The 21537-nt window shown below is 35.6% G+C and overlaps 1 protein-coding gene across 4 annotated transcripts in view; it reads right to left on the minus strand.

Moving 5' to 3' along the window:
• Window positions 1-14762, minus strand: part of LOC121418419 (fermitin family homolog 2-like) — an 81019-nt gene extending 66257 nt beyond the window's left edge. The window contains exons 1-3 of one of the 4 annotated variants that reach the window (XM_041612267.1): window positions 14583-14762; window positions 11350-11529; window positions 9269-9316 (exon numbers count right to left, since the gene is read on the minus strand). In XM_041612267.1, the coding sequence (XP_041468201.1) occupies window positions 9269-9316; window positions 11350-11521 (220 nt within the window). In that variant the 5' untranslated portion in view covers window positions 11522-11529; window positions 14583-14762. Of the gene's footprint in view, window positions 1-9268; window positions 9317-11349; window positions 11530-11958; window positions 12065-14582 lie in introns of those variants that run through there. The other 3 variants (XM_041612266.1, XM_041612269.1, XM_041612268.1) reach the window with 3 other exon arrangements.
• Between the last annotated feature and the right edge of the window lie 6775 nt (window positions 14763-21537).

Below are 21537 nucleotides of genomic sequence, written 5' to 3' on the forward strand. Positions count from 1 at the left end.
CCTGACCAAATCTAAAATTGAAATTGATAAATCACATACCAATCAAAAGCTTAATACTTCTTAACACTGCAGTGCAAGCTTCATAAATGAATAGTTTACCAGATAAGCAATTTGTTTAAAATTAGCTCCAAAATAGACTTCGAAAAAAGGTAATCCTGTACTTTTCCCAAGCTTCAAGACCATGATGTCATGTTCGGTTTATACATCTAGAAGCATTGTGAATCCATAGGTTTGTACATGGAAAAATTGATGATTTTTCAGCTTATCAGATTATGCATTCTACTTTCTTCTTTTCCATCACTTTCTGCAAGCTTGAATAGATTAAATCTACAGCTTTGGACTTGTTCTTACCACATTTTATTTTATGCTTTTTTGGCATATATGTAGCTTTCCAACTCTTATCTTCATTCCAATTATGTTCAACAAATTTCTTGACAATAAATTAGCCCCAATAACATCTAAAGATATATTTTTTTAGGAGAGTTGTAGGTTTCCATCCATTTGAGTTCTGAATAATTCTCAGTGCCATATTTCACTGCAAATTGAAACTAAAATTCATAATCTGCTCACCATTGAAGTTTCTCATTTGCATGTATGGATTATTCTACAGTATTAGCAGTATTTGGAGTTATTGCTCACTCATCCATCCGTGATGAAATTAATGCCCGTCCGTGATCATTTCTTATTGATTTAAATGTATGGATCTTAGCTATGTTTAAATAAAATGTTATACAGTGTCTAGGGAGGTCCTTCTACACACTTTTATTTCCGTTTCTATTTTGATAAAGAATAAAAAGTTGAACCCAAACATATTATCCATATCATAAAAACTCATCACGGACGGACATTAATTTCATCACGGACGGAAATTAACATCTACCAGAAAAATTGAATTCCTATATTTATTTTCTAATAATTTATGTTTGATGATAGATTAATGTTAAGATTGCAAGAACATCCAAACCAAATTGGAATAACTTTGAAAACAATAAAACTAGAGTGAATTGAATTTGAGTGAATTTACTTTGTCCGTCCGTGATGAAATTAGTGTCCGTCCGTGATCATTTTTTATTGAGTTTATGATATAGATAAAATGTATGGATTTCAGCTATGTTCTAATAAAATGACATACAGTGTTTAGTGAGATACCTCTGCACCTTTTTATTTTTCATTTCTATTTTGATAAAGAATAAAAAAACTTTTCATCTTTTTTTTCATCACGGACGGAAATTTCAAAATGGAAATGTTAAAACCTACCAAAAAAAATTAGTTCCCAATATTTTTTTTTCTACTGTTTTATGTTTGATAATAGATTAATGTTCAGAGTGCAAGAACATCCAAACCAAATTAGAGTAACTTTGATAACAAGAAAACTAGAGTGAATTTAATTTGAGTAAAAATGTCCGTCCATGATGAGAGGTAACAGCACCCCCATGAATAAAATGGACTATTCCAGTACTTTCGGAATCATCAATCTTCATGAAACAAAGTTTGTTGAAACCTGAAATATCAAAGATCATTTTAAAAACAATTTTGATAGAAATATCTAAAAAAAAAAATTTCACCTCAATGCGAACCCTTAACGGATCATGCTCTGCTCACAACTACATGTACATGTACACGTACAAATGAGTACCAGTACATGAAAAATGTGTAATTTGGCAAACATTCTGTATAGTCACATTTGATATTTCAAAAGAAAATGTCAAGCTAGCCCCTAAAAAGTGCTGACTTTTTGTTGGATAATGATCATTATTTTGAGTGAGAATCCAGCCAGGGAACTTCATGAATCTTGCTATTAATGTTACTGTGTAATCAACTCGGCCAACCATACATGTACATGTAGGCCCTATGTATAAAGGTGCTGGTATAATCCTAATATTCTGGCATTCTGACTATGGCCTTACTATTTGACAGTTACATGTAAGTCAAAATAAATTACTATCTCAAGGCCTTCATGTAGATATCTGTAGTGCATACATGTACATGTAAGCTTTGACGAAACCCTCTTTAATCTAAAGTATCTTAACTAAGCTTTTTATAAAAATAGACCTCTTAAATACAATTGTAGAATTTGCTTACACACCGAAATATTTTGTGTCAATCCTCAACAAGGAAGCATTTTTCAATAAAAAAGACTGGCTTTATGATTGTACATGTAGGCCCTACATGTACATGTATTGGCCTACATCATATGCATGGGCAGATACATACACTGTATGGGTATCTGTCTGATATCAATATCAAGTGTATGTGTCAAATAACCACAGGTTTCACACCAAATACTCAAATGTGTAAACTACATTGTATTCACAAAAAAGACACAAGCCACGTCTTTGAACCAGGACAGCCGAATGCTTCAAGTAACAAGTACAATAGATATAATCTACAAGTGGGAACCCCAGGAAACAGAGGCTTTGGAGAGTAGAGAAATTGAATAAAAGGTTTTTTTCTGTTGTGCTCTCGAACGCTTGCTAACATTCACACAGTGATTTGAAAAGTGAGGCAATTTTTCTGCAAGGCATTCTGTGAGGCCCCCTTTCAAGAATAGAAATCCAAGGAGGTGAGTCATGCAAGAATGCAAAGCTGTGTATTGTCATCGATACATGTACATGAACAGTGTAGCAATACTCCTACATGTAGCTCTATGAAGAGTTTCTTGCAAGGACATACATGTACAACATGAACATTGTACAATGTACAGTATGAATGAGGAACTCAGTATCTTCAATATTTTCAACTGCACATTTCAAAAGTTGTATCTGGATGAATGGATATTTTTCATGTACACACTATACACCATATATATATACACATGCACAGTATGAAGTACATGTACAGAACAATGCAGCTGTATTAAACAGCAATCAAATAGGGCCTACCTTAACATCATTTCATATTTTTTTAACTACAAAATGCTGTGAATCTCATGTTCCATCAGCAGCGGTAGATCGGGGCAAAGCAGACACCTACATGTAGGCCTACTCTCCCCCAACACACAACCATCAAAAACAAAAGATCTTTTTCAATAATTCATTTTATGCTTGTCATTTTTCCTCAAGGCAAACATGATGCCCCTGCCTTAAATAGTAGGTCCCACATATATATACATGTATTATATCAACCACCATCTAGGCCTACATGTACATGTATACTGTCAAACTTAAAGTAAATGTATGGACTCTATGCTTAAACAAAAAATAAAAAAGCTGTGTTGAGTCAAGATAAAAACTGACCACGGGGCATTAGGCCTATACTGTGATGAGTAATGTATCTAATGGCAGGGGAAAACTGCTTTGAGTGGGTTACGCTCTTTATTAGGGAAATGCACCAGTTGTAGGTTTATTAGACATGTGTGTCATATGCATGCAAAGGGTAACTACGAGTTGATTATAATAATATCCATTTGTGATGACCCAATAATAAAGCTATCGGCGCTTTCATCCAATTATTCATTTCATTGAGCAATTCAAAGATATCAATCTACATTAAATCTCAAAATTCAAATTTGATTTCCTCTCAATGGTACATGTATTTGTTCTCCTTTTGCAGTCATGAAATTCATCAAAATAAAGCTTCCAGGGGAGTGCTTCGTGAAGCACCTTGCCAGTGATTCACTGACTTTATTCGCTCTGAGCCAATGAGACGCAAGGATTTCAGTAACTTATAACAGATTGCAATGTAAATCATTGAGTATATGAATTCATGAAACGTTCCCCTGGTTTGATTTGGTCGATGAGTCATGGGCTTATGCGTGTTAATAATGCAAATTTTCCCTGTATGCATGAGAGGAACATGTCTTGTTTCGACACCCTACAAGCCGATGAGGGGAATCTCCCTGCGTACAATCTGATTCCCCTACATGTAGCTGTGTGCCTTCACTGCCTTGAGGCTAGTAGGCATTCATAAGAATCATCAAAGATAATCAACCGGATGAGCATGAAGATAATAGCAGAAAAAAAAAGAAAGTATACTGTGTGTCACTTCCTAAAAATAATGTACAGTATAGACGACTGGGTTCTCTGTACATGTACACCCAAAGAGTGTATCCTGGTCCTGGAGAGTAAAAGTGCTCCAACCCTTACACTGAAAAATCCCACTTTCAGTTTCGAACCTAGCGTCAAGTGTCAACCCTATATTATTAAGCAAAGAAATGGCTTAAGACATGTTTTTTTTCTGATAAACATATTTATAGGGACAGTCCCGATTTCAAACCTCCAACAGTGTGTTAAGTGTCAACCCTGTATGAGAAATAGACCAAGACTTTTTTTTTAGATATATGACTAGGGACATTCCCGAATTTCAAACCCCTACATGAAGTGTCAAGGGTCAACCCCAAATGATGAAGCAGAGAAATAGACCAAGACATTTTTTTTTAGATTTATGACTAGGGACATTCCCTTATTTTCTTTTGAGCAAAATTCACAAAAAAAATATTACTAAGGGTGGTAAAGGGGGATAAACCACTCTTTATTAATTTCTGTGAAATAAAGACTGTCCAGGAAATATGGCCATTTGAAAAGGGTTGGTATGGTTGGATTGGGTTCTCACCAAACTTTTCCATTCTCTGCATAGAGTTTATCATTCTTTGGATGTTGTTTTTCATTTTAATAGCAATAATAAAGATATACCCAAAGACCTACATACATGTATCCCCTGGACAGAAAATCTACAAGTAATACAAAATTTACCCTCTGACCACAACAAGCACAATGGTACATACAACACACATCAATCTGTTCAAATGATGAATGTATTCCTTGCAGGTAAAATGCCAGAACAATAATTCACAGAAAAAGCATACAAGCTAGACTTGATTGAGTTTTTCAAAAAAATATGAAAACTACTCAAATTTGCACAATAGAAAGTGATTAAAACAGTCCTTACAGCCTTACAGGCAAATGCACTTTTTAAATGTGTCAAGATTTTATTTGATGAAAACAAAATATTTTCAAATTGGAACGAACGGTCACTCCACTTTGATAACAGAAAAGAATGAAAACGGCATATTTTGAGCTGATGAAAAATAGAAACACCCCAAAGTTTCCCCTTGTCACTCGTTCTTTCGTCAACACTTCATCAAATTCCTGAGAAGGAATGGCCAAGTTTGTGTGAAGAAAAATTCCAAAATAGATTTCAATTCATATCATAATGGATTTTGATCTGTCTTGAACTGGTGGTGGTGGTGGTGATGAGAAGAAAATTTTAGAATTTGGCCTGGCTGGAGAGAATTATACTGCCGGGTATGAATATTTGGTTTCATATACAATTTATATTCATATTTGGACCTGTTAAATATTAGTCTGCAAATACACACAGCATTCTGTTGTGACGTGAAATTTTCACTGGTCAATATTCAAATATTCATTACCCTAAACATGTAGGTCTATAAATATTAGCAAAGGATAAACTGGCTTGTATTTACATTTATATTTGAGGTGCTGATTAGCAATAAATGATAGCAATTATCATAAGATTACAAGAACACAATTGGTGCTTTCATACAATGTAAACCTACATCTTAAGAATACCTGGTATTTTTTATCATGAATTCTGTACATGTACATACATCGGAAAATACCAGCTAGGAGTTTCATAAAGTTGTTAGCAAAAGTTGAGACTGAACGATCTCTAAAGAACCACTGCCCCATAAAAAAGAAAAAAAGACCAAGACTAGCAAAGAATTTGTACCTGCGGCTCTTCTTTTACATGACCTCACTACAGTGTAGGTTAGGTCAAAACTTGGCAGGACATCACCTTCCAAAATCATCCTGAACCAATTCAATCTAAACAGAGAATTTTATACCTGTACTCAACTACTATAAAAGTCTACTGTAGGCCACACATGTATTAAATTTGACATGTTTTACAAAAAAAAAAACAAATCAAACCAAAAATGTAGGATCTCCAATCCCTTGATTCAGCAGTACATGCCTACATACATGTACATGTACATGAAGCTGTGTAAAAAAAACCTGTAAAACAGTGTTTTGACTCAGAGAATTGGGAGAACTGTTAAGGCTTACGTGACGTCCACGCAGGAAAGTAGTGAAGGAAAAAAAGCTCAGCCTGAGAGTGTTCATGAAGATGAAGATTTATTTCCAATTGGCCTATTTTTTCCAATTGCCAACTCATCTACTATCATTTGGTCTACCATCAGTTTGTCCACTATCAACATGGTCTTCATGTAATTGCCAATTCGTCTACTCACCATTTCATCTAATATACTCTTTGTCCAATAGCCACATCCCATATACCATAATAATTGTGCAAATTGAATAAAAATTAAGTGGACATTAGACCAACTGGTTATGAGATGAAATGGTCATAGACGAAATAGTAATTAAAGTGATGATTGGACCAAATGGTTATTGGACTGAATGGTTGTTAGATGGAATATTGATGGATGGAATGGCATTTTACAGACTAGATGAAAGTAGACAATGTGGTGAGTGGACTAGTTGGCAGCAGACGAATTAATAATAATAATAGGCAATTTACTTTCACGAAGGACCTCATTGACATATTGATTCTAAGCCAATCAGATGCAAGGATTTCTGTAGCTTATAACAAAAAGTCAGTGAAAAATCACAGATTACTTGCTTCATGAGTAGTGGGTCACACAATAATCTGTGCAGCCATGCTTTAAAGTCTCTCACTACAGCATGCAGAGAAACCACTAGATTACACTCTTCACTACAGCTGCAGGAAATGCACTAATCTGATCAAGTCCTGGTCCTGGTAACTCCTTGATCTGATCATGGAGTTATAGCTAAATGATCTGATCCTGACATGATACATGGATGTACATGTACAGAGATGGTGTGCTATGTCTTATACCCTTTTCATAAACCTATCCTCCAATTAGCCGCCTAAGAGTAATGCGGATAATTCAATAAAAATTCTGTTCACAAACTCCGAAAATAAGCCGCATTATTTTTACGAGCACCCGTCCTGAAAAAGGCGGATAATCGTCATGACAACTGGACATGCCCCCTCCGATGCGGTTGTGTTGGAAAAGGGGGACTTTGTGACCGCACCATGGCAATTATCCGCATTATTTGGAAATGCGTTCATAAACTCAAAATCTTGTCCCGATGCTGCTATTATGCGGATAATAGCAGCATCAAAATAATGCGGATAACTCTGGTCCTCCTCCAATTTTACGACCAAATTATGCTGCTATTAGCCGCATAATTGGGTTTTTGAAAGGGGTATTAGTCCTTCATGTATATTTTCTCTCTTCAACCCTTTCTACCACCATCCAACACACAGGGGAACAGACAGGAAATCCACCAACAGTGTGTCATCAACTTTCATCACACAATACTTTATAATGAAACTTCCCAAGATTTGTGATATCCTAGAGATTGTTGTGGGTGTTTTCTAATTAAAGAGTCATATGAAAAGAGTGCAGTAATTTACAATTACATGTACAGTACATTCTATATTTAAAGAAAATTTTTACAACCAATAAAAAAATTCAATAGAGCATTTGCACAAACTCTGGTTTGAAATATATATAATTGAAAACTATGTTTCTAGGGTTGAAAAAAATATACAGCCCAACATGAATCAATGAAAAGTGAAGACTCAGTACTGGCAGCATGTACATACATACATAAATGTATTGCAGGAGTACTGTCAAGAAAGTGATGTCTCCATCATTTCCTTGAATAGGAAAAGAAGTCAAGGACTATTGTCAACAGCCAACACGCAGATTGCTCTAAATGAATTCTTGTATTTAATTTTAGGCCAATATTAATAAGAAAGTCAAAATCATATTTTCAGACAAGCAATAGGCCCGTTTTGAAAGTCCATTTTTGATGCACGTGTACACGGCGTGTTTTTCGGTCGTGTACACGTGTACACGTTGTAAACACTGTGAGAGCGAGTTCTGTTTTCATGTCGACACGGACCCGCATCAACATGTCATAAAAAGGGGTCTATATAGCCTAAGTCACGGTTTTAAAGCTTACCTGAGAAGTTTGAAGTATCAATCCACAAAAATTGGTGCAAATTAAAAGTTTACTCGGCTTAGCAGCGCATTAAATTAATAAAGAATGCAAAAGAAAATCAGTGCAGGGCCCTAGCTAGCGCCGACGCTCGTTGGATGCGCATTTTGTATACTGTACCATACATGCATGCACAGATCGCTGCAGAATAAGTGTAACTGAAGTTATCGATCGATTTTCATTATTATGTTGCCAATTTGAAGAGCGTTTGTTTGTAGGCTTGTAGCACATGTGTGCGAGCGTATAACACGTAAGTTGTAGCGATGATCGCTATCGCAATTGGTGATTCTCAAATTGACTCTGAGTGTGATTGAGCAATGCTTTCGAGCTTTCGAGACCGGAGCAGACCCATTTCGTGGTACAAAAACGTGAGTCTCCAGAAAGAATGTGGATTAAATTGGCGATTTTGGAAGTGAACTCACTCTGGATTAATTGAAATATATTGAAATATTAGTAATTAAAACATGTGCAGTGTCTGAGAACTAAGATTTAATGTGAGACTGTGAGCTTGTTCACTGACTTTGTAGCCCCATGCAAGCTTTATGCAGATGCTACCGTGTACACGGTGATGGAATTTAGTACATGTGCACTGACTTGACCGTGCGTGTACACGTGTACACGTGTACCCGAAACGGGCCTAACAAGCAATTCACAATAAACAGTCCATACATGTATCCAGTTTTAATAGATGTATACATTACAGGAATAGGCCTTCGTGTACATGTTATATCACCTAGATACAAATGACAACTCAATCTTGTGCATAGTTTATGCTGCGACTAAATTCAACTGTGCTCTATAGCTACTCTACCTTGTGACTACTTCATATGTAATGTGATACTTTGATGCTGGTGCTACGATGTATATATCATCAAACGAAATATAAACAATGTATGGAAAAATTATAAACAACTTTATATCATATAACAGACTACACCATGTTGTCAACGCATGGAGGTCAAGACAAAGCCTTTCGTAAAACTCATACAATTGTTATATAAAATAATATGAAAAAATTATTTCTTTCCTTTTTTCAACAAATCTGTCAAATAATAGGAAATCATAATAAAAGAGATGTTGCTGAAATTACATGTATTTTGAAATGGCCTGGCCATGCTCCTAGTCTATCAGTGCACTTTATAACATTTGTTTCTTTGCAAATTTTCTTGGTGTACTAAAATCATAACTGCGTTGAACTTAAAGGGAAAAAAACTTAAAATGTGCCATATTTTCGAAAAATGGTCCAAACATACCAGAGGATATATCAGATTCATAGGGTTCCTGTGTCTGTAAGAAGTCATCTACTTGCCAAGCAGAGACACATAATGAATAGTTATCAATAATGACAATCATTCAAAATATAATAATAATAATAATACACACACATGTAGCTGGCTTTTTAAAGGGATGCTCCGGGCTGAAGATTCACAGAGCAAAATGCTGAATATTTGATCAAAATCAGATAACAATTAACAAATAACAAAGTTATTGAACTTTAAAGATTTGCATTATTCTGGTGAAACAGTTCTACAGTAGGTATGTCTTCATGAATATTCATTAGACCTGTGGGTTGATGTCATATTCCAACTTGTTCTTTTGTATTTCATTATATGAAATTTAGTATATTCAAAATGTTTCTAACAAGAACTAAAACAATTGGATTGACAAGTGATTAAGTGCATTACTGTAGTTATTTCTTATTTCACCATAATGGTGACACATCATTACACATTTTAATTCATGAAAAAATGAAACAAATATGATTTCATAAGAGAAATGAAAGTGAATATATGACATCATCAGTCCACCTAATGAATATTCATGAAGACATGCCTAGAACTATTTCACCTGAATAATGCATATCTTTAAAATTCAATAACTTCATTATTTGTTATCCGATTTGATCAAATTTTCAGCATTTTACTCTGTGAATTTAGACACAAATATCTTCAGCCCAGAGCATCCCTATAAAGCTCTTTTTGCCTGAGGATACAAAGCACTACTATTATTACCCGGCTATAGCCATGCTACCTACAGGCACTCTAGCATTCAAGGAATTTCTTCCTGCCGGGTACCCATTCACCTCCCCTGGGTTGAGAGCAGCACAATGTGGGTAAATTTCTTGCTGAAGGAAAACACGCCATGGCTGGGAATTGACCCCACATCCCTCAGATTGAAAGACGAGAGTCATACCCACTAGACCACGACTCCCCCACACATAATAAATAATTCTTCTGACTGATAATAAATTCTAACTTTATTTCTTCATCACCCACCAGATGGGCAGGTGATCAATACCTTTAATCAACTGCTAATTGATGGTACATTGTTATTATAATCAACAAACAATACATTATTCTTTGAAAATTGTTTCTGAGATTCTGACTTCAATGTAGCTTTGCTAATGTCAGTTTAGAAATGATCATGAAATTCATGTCAAACTCAAAACTAAAATCCACTTGAGTTCAGTATCTATCAGATTCTCAATAAACAATTGAATGTACTGAACTTAATTACATTAACTTTCTAAATTACATTGTCGTTGTTTTGTCACAGTATCACACTCTAATTAATATCAAATTTTGTTTTATAACAGGGTACTACAGATTATTCTAAACTCACATATTCTTTCACTGAGAACTGAAGTAAAACTTTGTTTTTCACCCATAGAACTGAAAATGGCATTCAGGATTATTTGAACAATTGAAAGAATTACAGTATTCTTAAAGGAGAATGAAACCATTGGAACAAGATAGCTTGTGTGAAAACAGAAAAATCAAAGAAACAGATCAACAAAAGTTTGAGAAAAATCGGACAAATAATGAGAAAGTTATGAGCATTTGAATATTGCGATCACTAATGCTATGGAGATAGCAAATTGGCAATGCGACAAAGATGTGTGATGTCACCTGTGAACAACTCTCCCCATTACTTTAGTATATATTTCACTTGAATTGCCTCTTTATCACATCTATCCATAGATCATGTGTTCTTTCTACATGAGGGCATGCAATACATATTTTTTAAGAATACATCTTGGATAAAGAGTTTGTATCATCATAAGAAAAAGTAAAAAGAGACATTTTGAGGGTATTTTATAGTCCACCAAAGGGAAAGTTGTTCATCAGTGACATCACACATCCTTGTCGCATTGCCAATGGGAGGATCTCCATAGCATTAGTGATTTCAATATTCAAATGCTCATAACTTTCTCATTATTTGTCCGATTTTTCTCAGACTTTCTTTATTCTTATTCTTTGATTTTTCTGTTTCTACACAAGCCTCTTTGTTCCAAAGGTTTCATTCCCCTTTAAATTTGGCATTGTCTACTCACCAGCGGCTTGAACAGTCCTCAGCATTAAATCTCCAATTGATAAGTTTCCTTCGATACCAGAAATGGTGACCGAGGTATCGAGATTGGTAATGTAGATTACAAGATCCCAAGTTCCATCTGCATACCTCCCATCGGGGAGGGTAAACTTGTACCCTTCCGGGTTCGTCATCATTTGAAAATCTGCAGAATTGAGAGAAAAAAAATGATGAGAGTTAAATGCAGATGTCAACATGAACAATCACCAAGTACTAGTACTTGGTGTATCATGTCTTCAAGAATGATCATCTGTGATCTGTTTTAATTTCTGAAAGGACAGAGGAGTATTTGTCTTCTTTTACTCAGTACTTACATGTATGCACAGGACAAACATTTTTTGGACTCTCCTCATCACAGAAACACTCAAAAAAAGGAATGCCTGTTACAACATACTGTATTCTAAAATCAAGAAAAATACAGGTCAAATCATTTCCAATGAACACTTTCATACTGTGTTTCACGACCATGCCCTAAAATTCATGTATTTTCATATTACTTGCAAACAACCTCTGTTGTGAATCTGTTGCAACTATAAACTGAAAATATCATGATAAATGCCAATAAATTTCTTACCCATAACTGCCTAATGTAGCCTACAAGAGTACTTTCTCCACACGAAAACTGAAAGCAAATGATCATACGCAACAAGACGACAAGCCTTATATATCCTGTACTGAAAATCTGTACTCTGCAGTTTGCACTGCTAATACTGACTTCAATATGTCCGACAGCAATACCACACACGCCAGTGCGGAAGTGGACGTGTTTCGATCTACATGTATAAGCACAAGTATGGATGTACTCTTATCCTATCATTGCACTTCCTGCAAAACAACCACATTTTTTTCACCCAAAGCAGATACTCATATGTCAAAGCGGTGCTGTGCCGACTTCCTGGGCGAACCCTGGATAAAAGGTAAAATAGTAGTGTCTGTTCACTCTACTGTCACATAAAGTTCTAAGGTGGTTCATGGGAGACACATCACTTTGCTACTGATAACAGGACAGGATTTAATTCAAGGAAGATAAAATAGAACCAATAAATGTTACAGAAATCTCATTCCACCAGAAGTTGGTAACCCTACCAGCATCATTGCTTGGTACCTACATACTTAGGAACTATTGATCAATGAACAATTTCTTCCAACAGGTAATTGCAGTAATCCTTTAATCCATCCCTACATGTACATCTGGGTGCTCTCAGATGTATGGTTACAGTGCCATTTCCTAAAAGACACTTATTTAAAAAAAAAAAGCAAAGGCAGCACTCGTTTTATAGACAGGGGCATCCAAGGTCATAAAAACTTTTCAATGGGACACAAGCACTGTATCATTATTGCGCTGTATAATTGCAGGGCACCAAGGCCATATATGTAGGCAAGATGGACATGTTATTTTGACCTTAGGTCTACAAACACTATAGGGCCAACGAAGCCATTTCTGAGGTCACTAGAAACCATGGCCTTGGGTAGCCTTTGACTCATTCCAGCCCTGTATTTACTTGGATGTTGAGACATAAAGTAATTTGCTTATGTGCCCCTCGTTGATTTTCTTATCTTTGGTAAGGTCTGTACTTCAGAGGACGGTAGTTAGCCTTAATTACCTGTCACCCTTTATTCAATTTTTCTACTTCCAAAGAACTCTAATTAATCCCTGTGATATTTTTGTCAAATCTCTAGGACTCTCTCTCGGGCAGATTTATTACTAAAAGGACCCATCCCACTCGTTTTTGATAAGACACTTTTTGTCCCATTTATTTCAAATTTGGATGAAATAGCCTCACTGGTGCTTGGTCCCAAATGAAACATACACACCTAAAGTAGCTTTTTTTTTAAGAAAGAGGGATACCCAACCACTCAAGGGCAATCCCTAAAATGAATAAAAGATTTCCTGTGCATACATGTGTTGTATGTTACACTCTTGACACAGTTTGTTGACTACAATACAAAAGAGAATCATCAGTCATCAACCAGGTTAACCACAAGGCAAGGGTTTTTCAGGATTCATTCATTCATAGTAAAAGACTGAAATAACCTTCATTCTTCAACTGTTAATAACCCTTCCCTGGAAATATTCGTATCAAAAAGATCTAAAACAAAAGTCAGTCAAGCATTTCATAAGAAATTTTTCTCAAATTTGAAAAATATTTTCGGCACACATGCATGTATACCCAGTTGTGTGTCCGTACGATCAATTTAGAAAGTCATTTGGAAAAATTTGCAAGCGAAGTTTCATCAATTTTTAGTACAAAATGTTAGGAAATATTATATCTAGAGAACAAAATAGAAGATGATTACAACTATTGAATTCATATTTTTAGTGTAATCCGAAGACAAAAAAGAAGGCTTCAAAAATATAAAGTGTCCAGACACCCAACCCCCATCCTACACTGCATGTATCTTAGAACCTAGATCTAACTGTAATCTTCTTCATCTTCTGCAAGTTTGATCTGCCTTCTTCAAGATTCTTGCAGAGTATTCTAACTCTTGAGAATACAAGATCTAACGTTAAGAAAATAAAAATATTCACTCTTACTTAGTCTTACCTGATCTAGGCCTTAAAGATTTATCTTGATCTAGATCTAAATTCTGTATTTTGAAATAAATTAATCTTAATTTCAGGTGCGCAGACGACATGGGGCTTCCTTCACAAAACTAAATAAGCAAAACGGACATTTGTCTCATTGATAAACAATTTCTACAATTAGACATTGTTCTCAAATAGATCACTTAATGTCTTATTTCTACAAATCTTAGCAGAGCGGTGGCATGCCTGATCTGTGAACAATCTTGAAATATATTGAATATGAAAATGAAACTTAACTTGATTTATTGACATGACACCAATTCAAGACAATTGACAATGACAGACAGCATCAACTGTGTGTGTGACACGAATAAAAATCTAAGAACATACGTGTATGAAGAGAAATGTGTGAACAAATGGAATTACTGATTAGTATTTACTGAATCAATAGCAATAAATTACGCAGAAACGGACAACACAGACGATAGATTGGTCAGAGCAGAGGTGACTGGATTGCAGGAATTCCACCCGCAGCCATACACTCCCACATTTACCATCACCATTTATGGCAATAGACTCTATTTACAACAGTGTGTGATCGGCGTGGACAAAGCTAGCGGTGACACTCGTGAAGCGTCAGATAACTCAAAATCAAGCTGATATTTACTTACTTAAAGTACGACGCGTGAGAGATTTCCGTAGTTTACTGAAGTATCTGTACTTTGTATGTCACCAACAGGAAAATAATCCAGATTTACTTCAATGGTATCCTCTCCCGGATTCAAGAAATTCGAAGAAGAAATGACGGGTGTCAGTGGAACCTGCAGCTCCGAGCTCCGCGATCGCAAGCTTGAATTGTCTTGTACTTATCTACAGATGGCGCTATATCACTTTATTTGCAGGCCGCAGAGAGCTCCAAAGTCACCTACTTGTAAAAGTATTTTAAAAAATCATCATCTTTTCAATAAACAGAATGCTTTTCGGGTGCATACAAATGACGCTCACAATAAGCAATTCCCTGGAAAACAAAACATAAAGTAACTGTAAATAACAAATGGGAAACTTTCATCATTCAATCTCTTGAAACTTAGATATATGTGAAGTTCCCCACCCCAGTCACTAATCCATTACTTGTCGTGTTTTTATTGAATTACTAGGACAATGTTTCAAAAGTTTTCAAAGTTATACTATTGGCATAAAAAATAGAGGAATAACCTTATTAAAAATATTGTTGTAAATTGAGTCCAATTAATGATGCAAAACAGATGGATTTTTATTACGTGTTATTCTTTATCAAATGAAAAAAATATATCTCTACATAATGTAAAACATATTTTATAAAGGCAGACAATTTAGGGTGATAAAGCAACACCTGCACCCCTCTCTCTTAGCTAATCCCTCCACTTCTTTTGAGATTCCTGGATTCCAAATGGGATATTCATGACTGTCTGCAATCACAGATTCGATGTTCCAAGAGACGTAAAGCGAGAGGTAATGAATTTTGCGAAGAAATAAAGAGGGATAGCATGGAGAAGGCTCTTTTGAACTTCAGATGACAAGCAAGGAAGGTGGCCCGGGTAGGTGCATGGCACAAGGAAATTGGTAGGGTCACAACAGTCATTAAGGTTGTGACAATTATACATGTGGTCTACTGGGTACTCCTTATATTCATTTCTAAACCAAAGAACCTGCTAAAAATGCAATGATTCATGTATTTATTTCATGACCAATTTATGATAAAATTTTGGAAAAAGATCCGAGTCTGTATCCATCATTAGTGTAATTAGGGAATGGAAAAATAAATCGAAATCATTAAATTCTACTTTCTAAAATGGGGTGTACAGATTACAGACAAACATTGACATTAATTTTTCCTAACGATATAGATCCAAAGATATTTTGAAAAATGATGTTAAACAAATACACAAATAAATTTAATGTAATGTGTTACTCGTTTTACAAATAAAAACATCCCTGCATATATCCTTTCAGACTAATAAGGGAGGGGGATGTCAATACAATAGGTGGACATTATATAATTATGGTTGTCCACAAAAGTATGCAAAAAGTTGATTCGTACTATGGTCTATAATAATTATTTATACGGTGAAAAGGTTATTTAAAAAATCAGGGAAAAGGAATTAAGTTTCAAAATATGGAAACATAAAAATTTAGACATTATTTGGGTTGGGGGAAACATGACAAAATAGGGCTATAAGGGCTATTCTGAGGATCTGAGCTCGATGCATAATTACTGAATGTTAAGGCTGATTTTATAAAATTCATGGTGTCACCTTACGACAGTGGCCCTCGACCTGGCCCTCGACCACTGGACTATTTGCCCGCGGGGCCGGGGGAACAGAGTTTTACAGGGACGTGCATGCCGCTTTGATGACCCCCTTTTTCAGACCTAATTTTAGAGGTCTCTAGATCCGAATGACAAAAGTGTTTTCACCGCCCGGTATATATTTTGATTTCCAAGACCCCGCGCATTTTACCCTTGAAGTCAGTTCGATCCTTACACCCCCATTGGTTTCGTGAGGCACACCCCCCCCCCCATCAAAAAATAATTTGAGTGCCCCAAACACCGATCGTCACCCACGGAAGGGAGAATTAATGCATGACGAAGGGGAAAAGGGAAGAAGGGAGAAAGAAAAGAGAGATATTGATAATTGCAAATTCATAATTGGCATTTGTTTATTCTACCTAAACTACACACAATAATGCGCATGCACGTCGCACCCGGCGATCTACATTATTTCCCATTGTTTACTTGGACCGAAGACAAAATTGAACTCGGTGATAAGTTTGCATAGGGTCAATTCCATTGTAACGGACATGACGTTCAGACAAATTTTTGTAATTCAAAGGTTTATACAGTAGAATTAGCAATGTTTTGATAATTGTTACTAAGCTTATCAGACACATTTAAGTATCAGTTACATACACATAAAATTTCAAATCGTTACGTTGAACAGTTGTGGAGAAATTGCACTCTTTGTGAGCGTAACGGACATGACACGAAATGGACGAAGCATTTTTACCTCCTATTGCTTATCAAAATTCCTGTGAATTCTTAGATTGCATGCACCTGATGTTGGTGTTAATGTAACCTTAAGATCATGCTCTATCCATAAAATTGTGTTTTACAACAGTTTTGCAGTCCATTCTGTATTCATAGCTCAAAATGTAGCGTAACGGACATGACACACGAAGTGTAACGGACATGACAGTTTCGTCCACTTTTTGTAAGCGAATATAATTATTTTTTTACAAGATATGGTACAAGTCTAATTGTTTACATGTTAAGGCTAGAGGTTAGAGACACACATCATAACTAGTAATCTGTAATATCCATGGGTGTCGATCACGGGGGGATGGGGGGATATATCCCCCCCAATATTTCAAGTGGGGGGGATGGCCTGTATTATCATCCCCCCAATAATTTAGGGTAGAAAAATTATAATAATGATGATGAAAAAATGAAAAGTTTGATCATGATGATTATAGTATGCCATCAATCAGTTTGTTTCCCTCGCAATTTGTGTATATTGTTATTAAATAAAAATATTCTTTTTCAGGACTATTAAACAGATGGGTGGAGGTTCAAGATGAAAAAGAATGAAATGTTTATGTATCTGATATTTTTAACACATGACATAAAAGGACCCCAACGAAAATCAACTTTTGTTGATAGGGTGTTCCATCCCACCAGTGGTGAATAAATTAATTTAAATAAATCATTAACTCAAAAGGGTGGAAAAATAAACGGGAGTAAAAGGGTGGCAAGATAAATAAAGGAATGACGGTAAGCCCGATGGCGCACGAGAAGCCACACAGGTTGCAATTTGTGCTAGTCTTAATTGGTCCGAATCTGCATTTTATCATCATGCATTAAGAAGAATAAAGATATTGCCAGTCAGGTTAGATTTACGAGAAAAGTTGTTACACAGAGGCGTCGATCCTGGGTGGGGGGGGGGCAGGGGGCGATCGCCCCACCAATGAAAATATTGGGGGGCAAACATATCCTTTTGCCCCCCCCCCCATAATTCCGCATGTGGAACTAAAAAATAAAATAAGATTGTAATGCTACACTGAAATCAGCAAGCGAGATTGAGATACCAACTCGATTTTGATTTAAAATCGTGCTAAAAATGTCTGCTTTTCAGATTGGAATATAAAAATTTTCAGCTCGCGCTTCGCGCTCGCATCATGTACCAAAAACCCATACTTTTAATGATAATATAGGTGAATATAATGTCCCATTTTCAATTCTAAACCTCAAAAGAACTTTGATTTTGCAATAATCTTTTGTTGGGTATCTTCCATTTTTCCAGATCAAAATATCAAAATTTTCAGCTCGCGCTCGCATCTATTGTTCTTCTAGATACCCATCTTAATCATTGGTACCAAAAATGCTTAGAATATCAAGCTTTCAGGTCAGAATATAAAGAAATTTCAGCTCGCTCTCTAGTGAGATACATGTATTTATCCTCATGAGTTACTACAAACAAACCTAAACAGCTACATTTTTCCTGTTTTCATGACATACTAAAAAAATTTAGCTCGCGCTTCGCGCTCGCATTGTTGGTGAAGGTGAGATATGTGTCTCTTTCTCATGAGTTATATATATATATTTGTGATCGAGCGCCTTTGGAACGTTGATTCATAATTTTGCCCCCCCCCCCATTTTTGTCATTTTTTTCTCGGTATGAGTTTTTCAAAAAAAAATTATACAAGTATAGTACACTACAACAATGAAGGAATTTCCAAGAACACCATGCATATCAACCACTCCCAAATGTCCTAACTTGTGATTTAAGTGGGGGTAATGTTGAAATATCCCCATCCACAAGAACATTTGTGTCAATCATCCCCCCTAACCAAGAATACCGATCGACACCCATGGTAATATCTCCTATTATTTTGCAATTTGAGAGGGGGGCATTTCGTACAATATTTATAAAATAAAAAAAATATTTAGAAAAATGTCTTTTACACCTGTTAACAACAGTTAAGAGTATTTTCCAGTTAATACCATCTGCCACACTTAATTAAAGGAGAAAAAGTTGATAATAAGGATTATTTTTTATTCATGGCTTAATATTTGATAATATACATTAGCGTAACGGACATGACACCCTTGACCCTTACGAGGTGAACTTCATCAGCACTTCTTAGTTTCAAAATGAAAGAAATATGAAGAATGAATTTAATTATGTAACAGCAAAGTACCTTTACTAACATTCTTAGGAAAAATATGTAGATATTATTAGCAGGTATCATTAATTTAATAGCTATAGCCTACATGATAATTTTATATAAAATACAATGTTTATTGTACCACTACGACACACTGAGAAGTCCAAATCTCATTTTTTGTGAGAAGAAAACAAAATGAACCAGACCTGTATAAATCAAAGATGAACATATTATGAAATGTATTTATGATAAAGAATATGTACTAGTATTAATGTCAGTTTTAAGATTAAAAAAATGACATTAATAAGTATTTTAAAATTTAATAGCCATACCTGGAAACCAGTCTTTCATTATCGAGTATGTATGAGTTGAAAGGTAATCGGAATGTTTGTAAATTGCTTCTGAGATTTTCTTTCATTCAAAATAAATATCATCCTGAGTATAAATCATCCTTTCATTAAATCTTGAATGTTCTAAATCTTACGATCTTGCTTGCTGACAAATGTGGCTGTATCTAAATTTGTTGCATTGACCGCACTGCTATGAAGATACATCATTCAAATCGTGATTTTGGCTGACCAAAATACTATGATGAAATAATTTACATGTAATTGATCGCGCCCCATTCCTTCCACAGCCCCTTTGCTTTGTGATATTGCAAAGAAGTGCCACTGTAGATTCATGGATTCATAGAGCTACATCATGTAACAGATATCTGAATCAATACAAACTTGTTTTTAAATGTGAGCCCGTGCCATCACTGAAGAAGTACAGGTTGGTGAAAGTCAGATACTTTGAAGCAATATCATCAATGATCTCATGAATTCACAAATTGGAGTTTTATCATGCTCCAAACTGTCAGTGCAAAAAGATAATCAGTTGCATTGTTCAAACACAAATGATGTAGATTGTGATCTGAGTATGTTGCCAGATCTAGCTGCATCATATTATGTGGCATACCGTTAATTTTCAGAAAAATCTACCTGAACAAGAGCTGAACTTTCATCATTCTTCAGCTTCTGAAAATAGCTTGAATGACATGCAGATTCTAGGAGTAATAACATCCAGCTATCCTCAAGCAATTGAGACTGACCTCAGTCTGTGACACTGAGCCTAATATTTTGTTTTTGCGAATGCTGCCTTTTGTCATATAAAAGGCGTCATGTCCGTTACGCGAATTGTCATGTCCGTTACGCCATTTTTATGAAAATGGGAAATGGTAAGGGAAAATGATTGCTACACATGGTAGGGGGTTTAATTCTAACATAGAATCTGTATCTGCAGTACCTTCAGACAAATTTCCTGTAAGCTGTGAAAACTTTTAGTGAAAAACGTAACGGACATGACACTGATTATGGTAAAGAAATCACACAAGTCTAGAGACAGATTTCTCTAAAATTGATGAATGGCAAAAAATTTTACGATGATTTTCTGTTGATTTAAACATTAATCAACTATTCAAAAGTTAAAAGAGACCTCTGTGACCTTGTTTGCTTTTAGTAGAGACAGGAAAGATGAATTGTTTAAAAATAGCCACATTTTTTACTTTTTGCAATTTACTATTCTATTTTTTTGATGATGGAAAAAACTACAAAATTTTATCAATATTTTGATTTTTCTATTGGAAATTGAGACTTTATAGATTACTTTTTAAGAAAATTTGACTGCTTAAGTGAAATCCAAAACTTCATTTTTTCTCTAAAGTGAACATTTTCCATGGAATTGCCCATAGGCCCCACTCAACAGACGTTTGACGCTTGATCGAAATATCATTTGAATAATTATTCTTCGAAAATAGGCCTGAGCTATGATTTTCAAGAGACGAATCAGCACGGAAAATCACCATCTTGCATGTCTCTCCGATCATCAAAGTGAACATCGTCAAAGATGCGCATATAAAGTAGGCCCCAATCCCGGGGGGCCACTTCCATTCACGAGTGGATACCATGCGCGACCATGTGGTCTCGAAAAACACCCTAAACACGTAATTTTCATATTCTGAATTCACCCTTAACAAGTATTGGCGTGTGAAACCCTACCCTTAACAAGTCTTGGAAACAAAACGATACTCTTGGCAAATATTCCCTGAAACGAACCCCTAAACAAGTACAGGAATGTTTTATTGTTACGGGTCCTTCGGTCGTCGGCTTTACCTTATTTGGTTTAGTACGACCCCACCTTCTACACCTCGCGCAAATCGGACTCTAAACACGTAGTGTTGGGGCAGAAAGGACATCCTTTATAAAACATTTAATTTTGTTTTATCATCCCCGCAAAGTCGACCCTAAACACGTAATTTTCCTAGCAAAATAGATACCCTTTTTTCATTATTTTTGTGTTTTTGACACCCTTATCACGTTACGTACGTAACGTGCCCTATCGTGAAAAAGACATCCTTTTTACGTGTGTTTTTGGTCGCGCATG

The sequence above is a fragment of the Lytechinus variegatus genome, chromosome 7 (genome assembly GCF_018143015.1).
Source record: "Lytechinus variegatus isolate NC3 chromosome 7, Lvar_3.0, whole genome shotgun sequence".
In the NCBI taxonomy this organism is placed as follows: Eukaryota; Metazoa; Echinodermata; class Echinoidea; order Temnopleuroida; family Toxopneustidae; genus Lytechinus; species Lytechinus variegatus.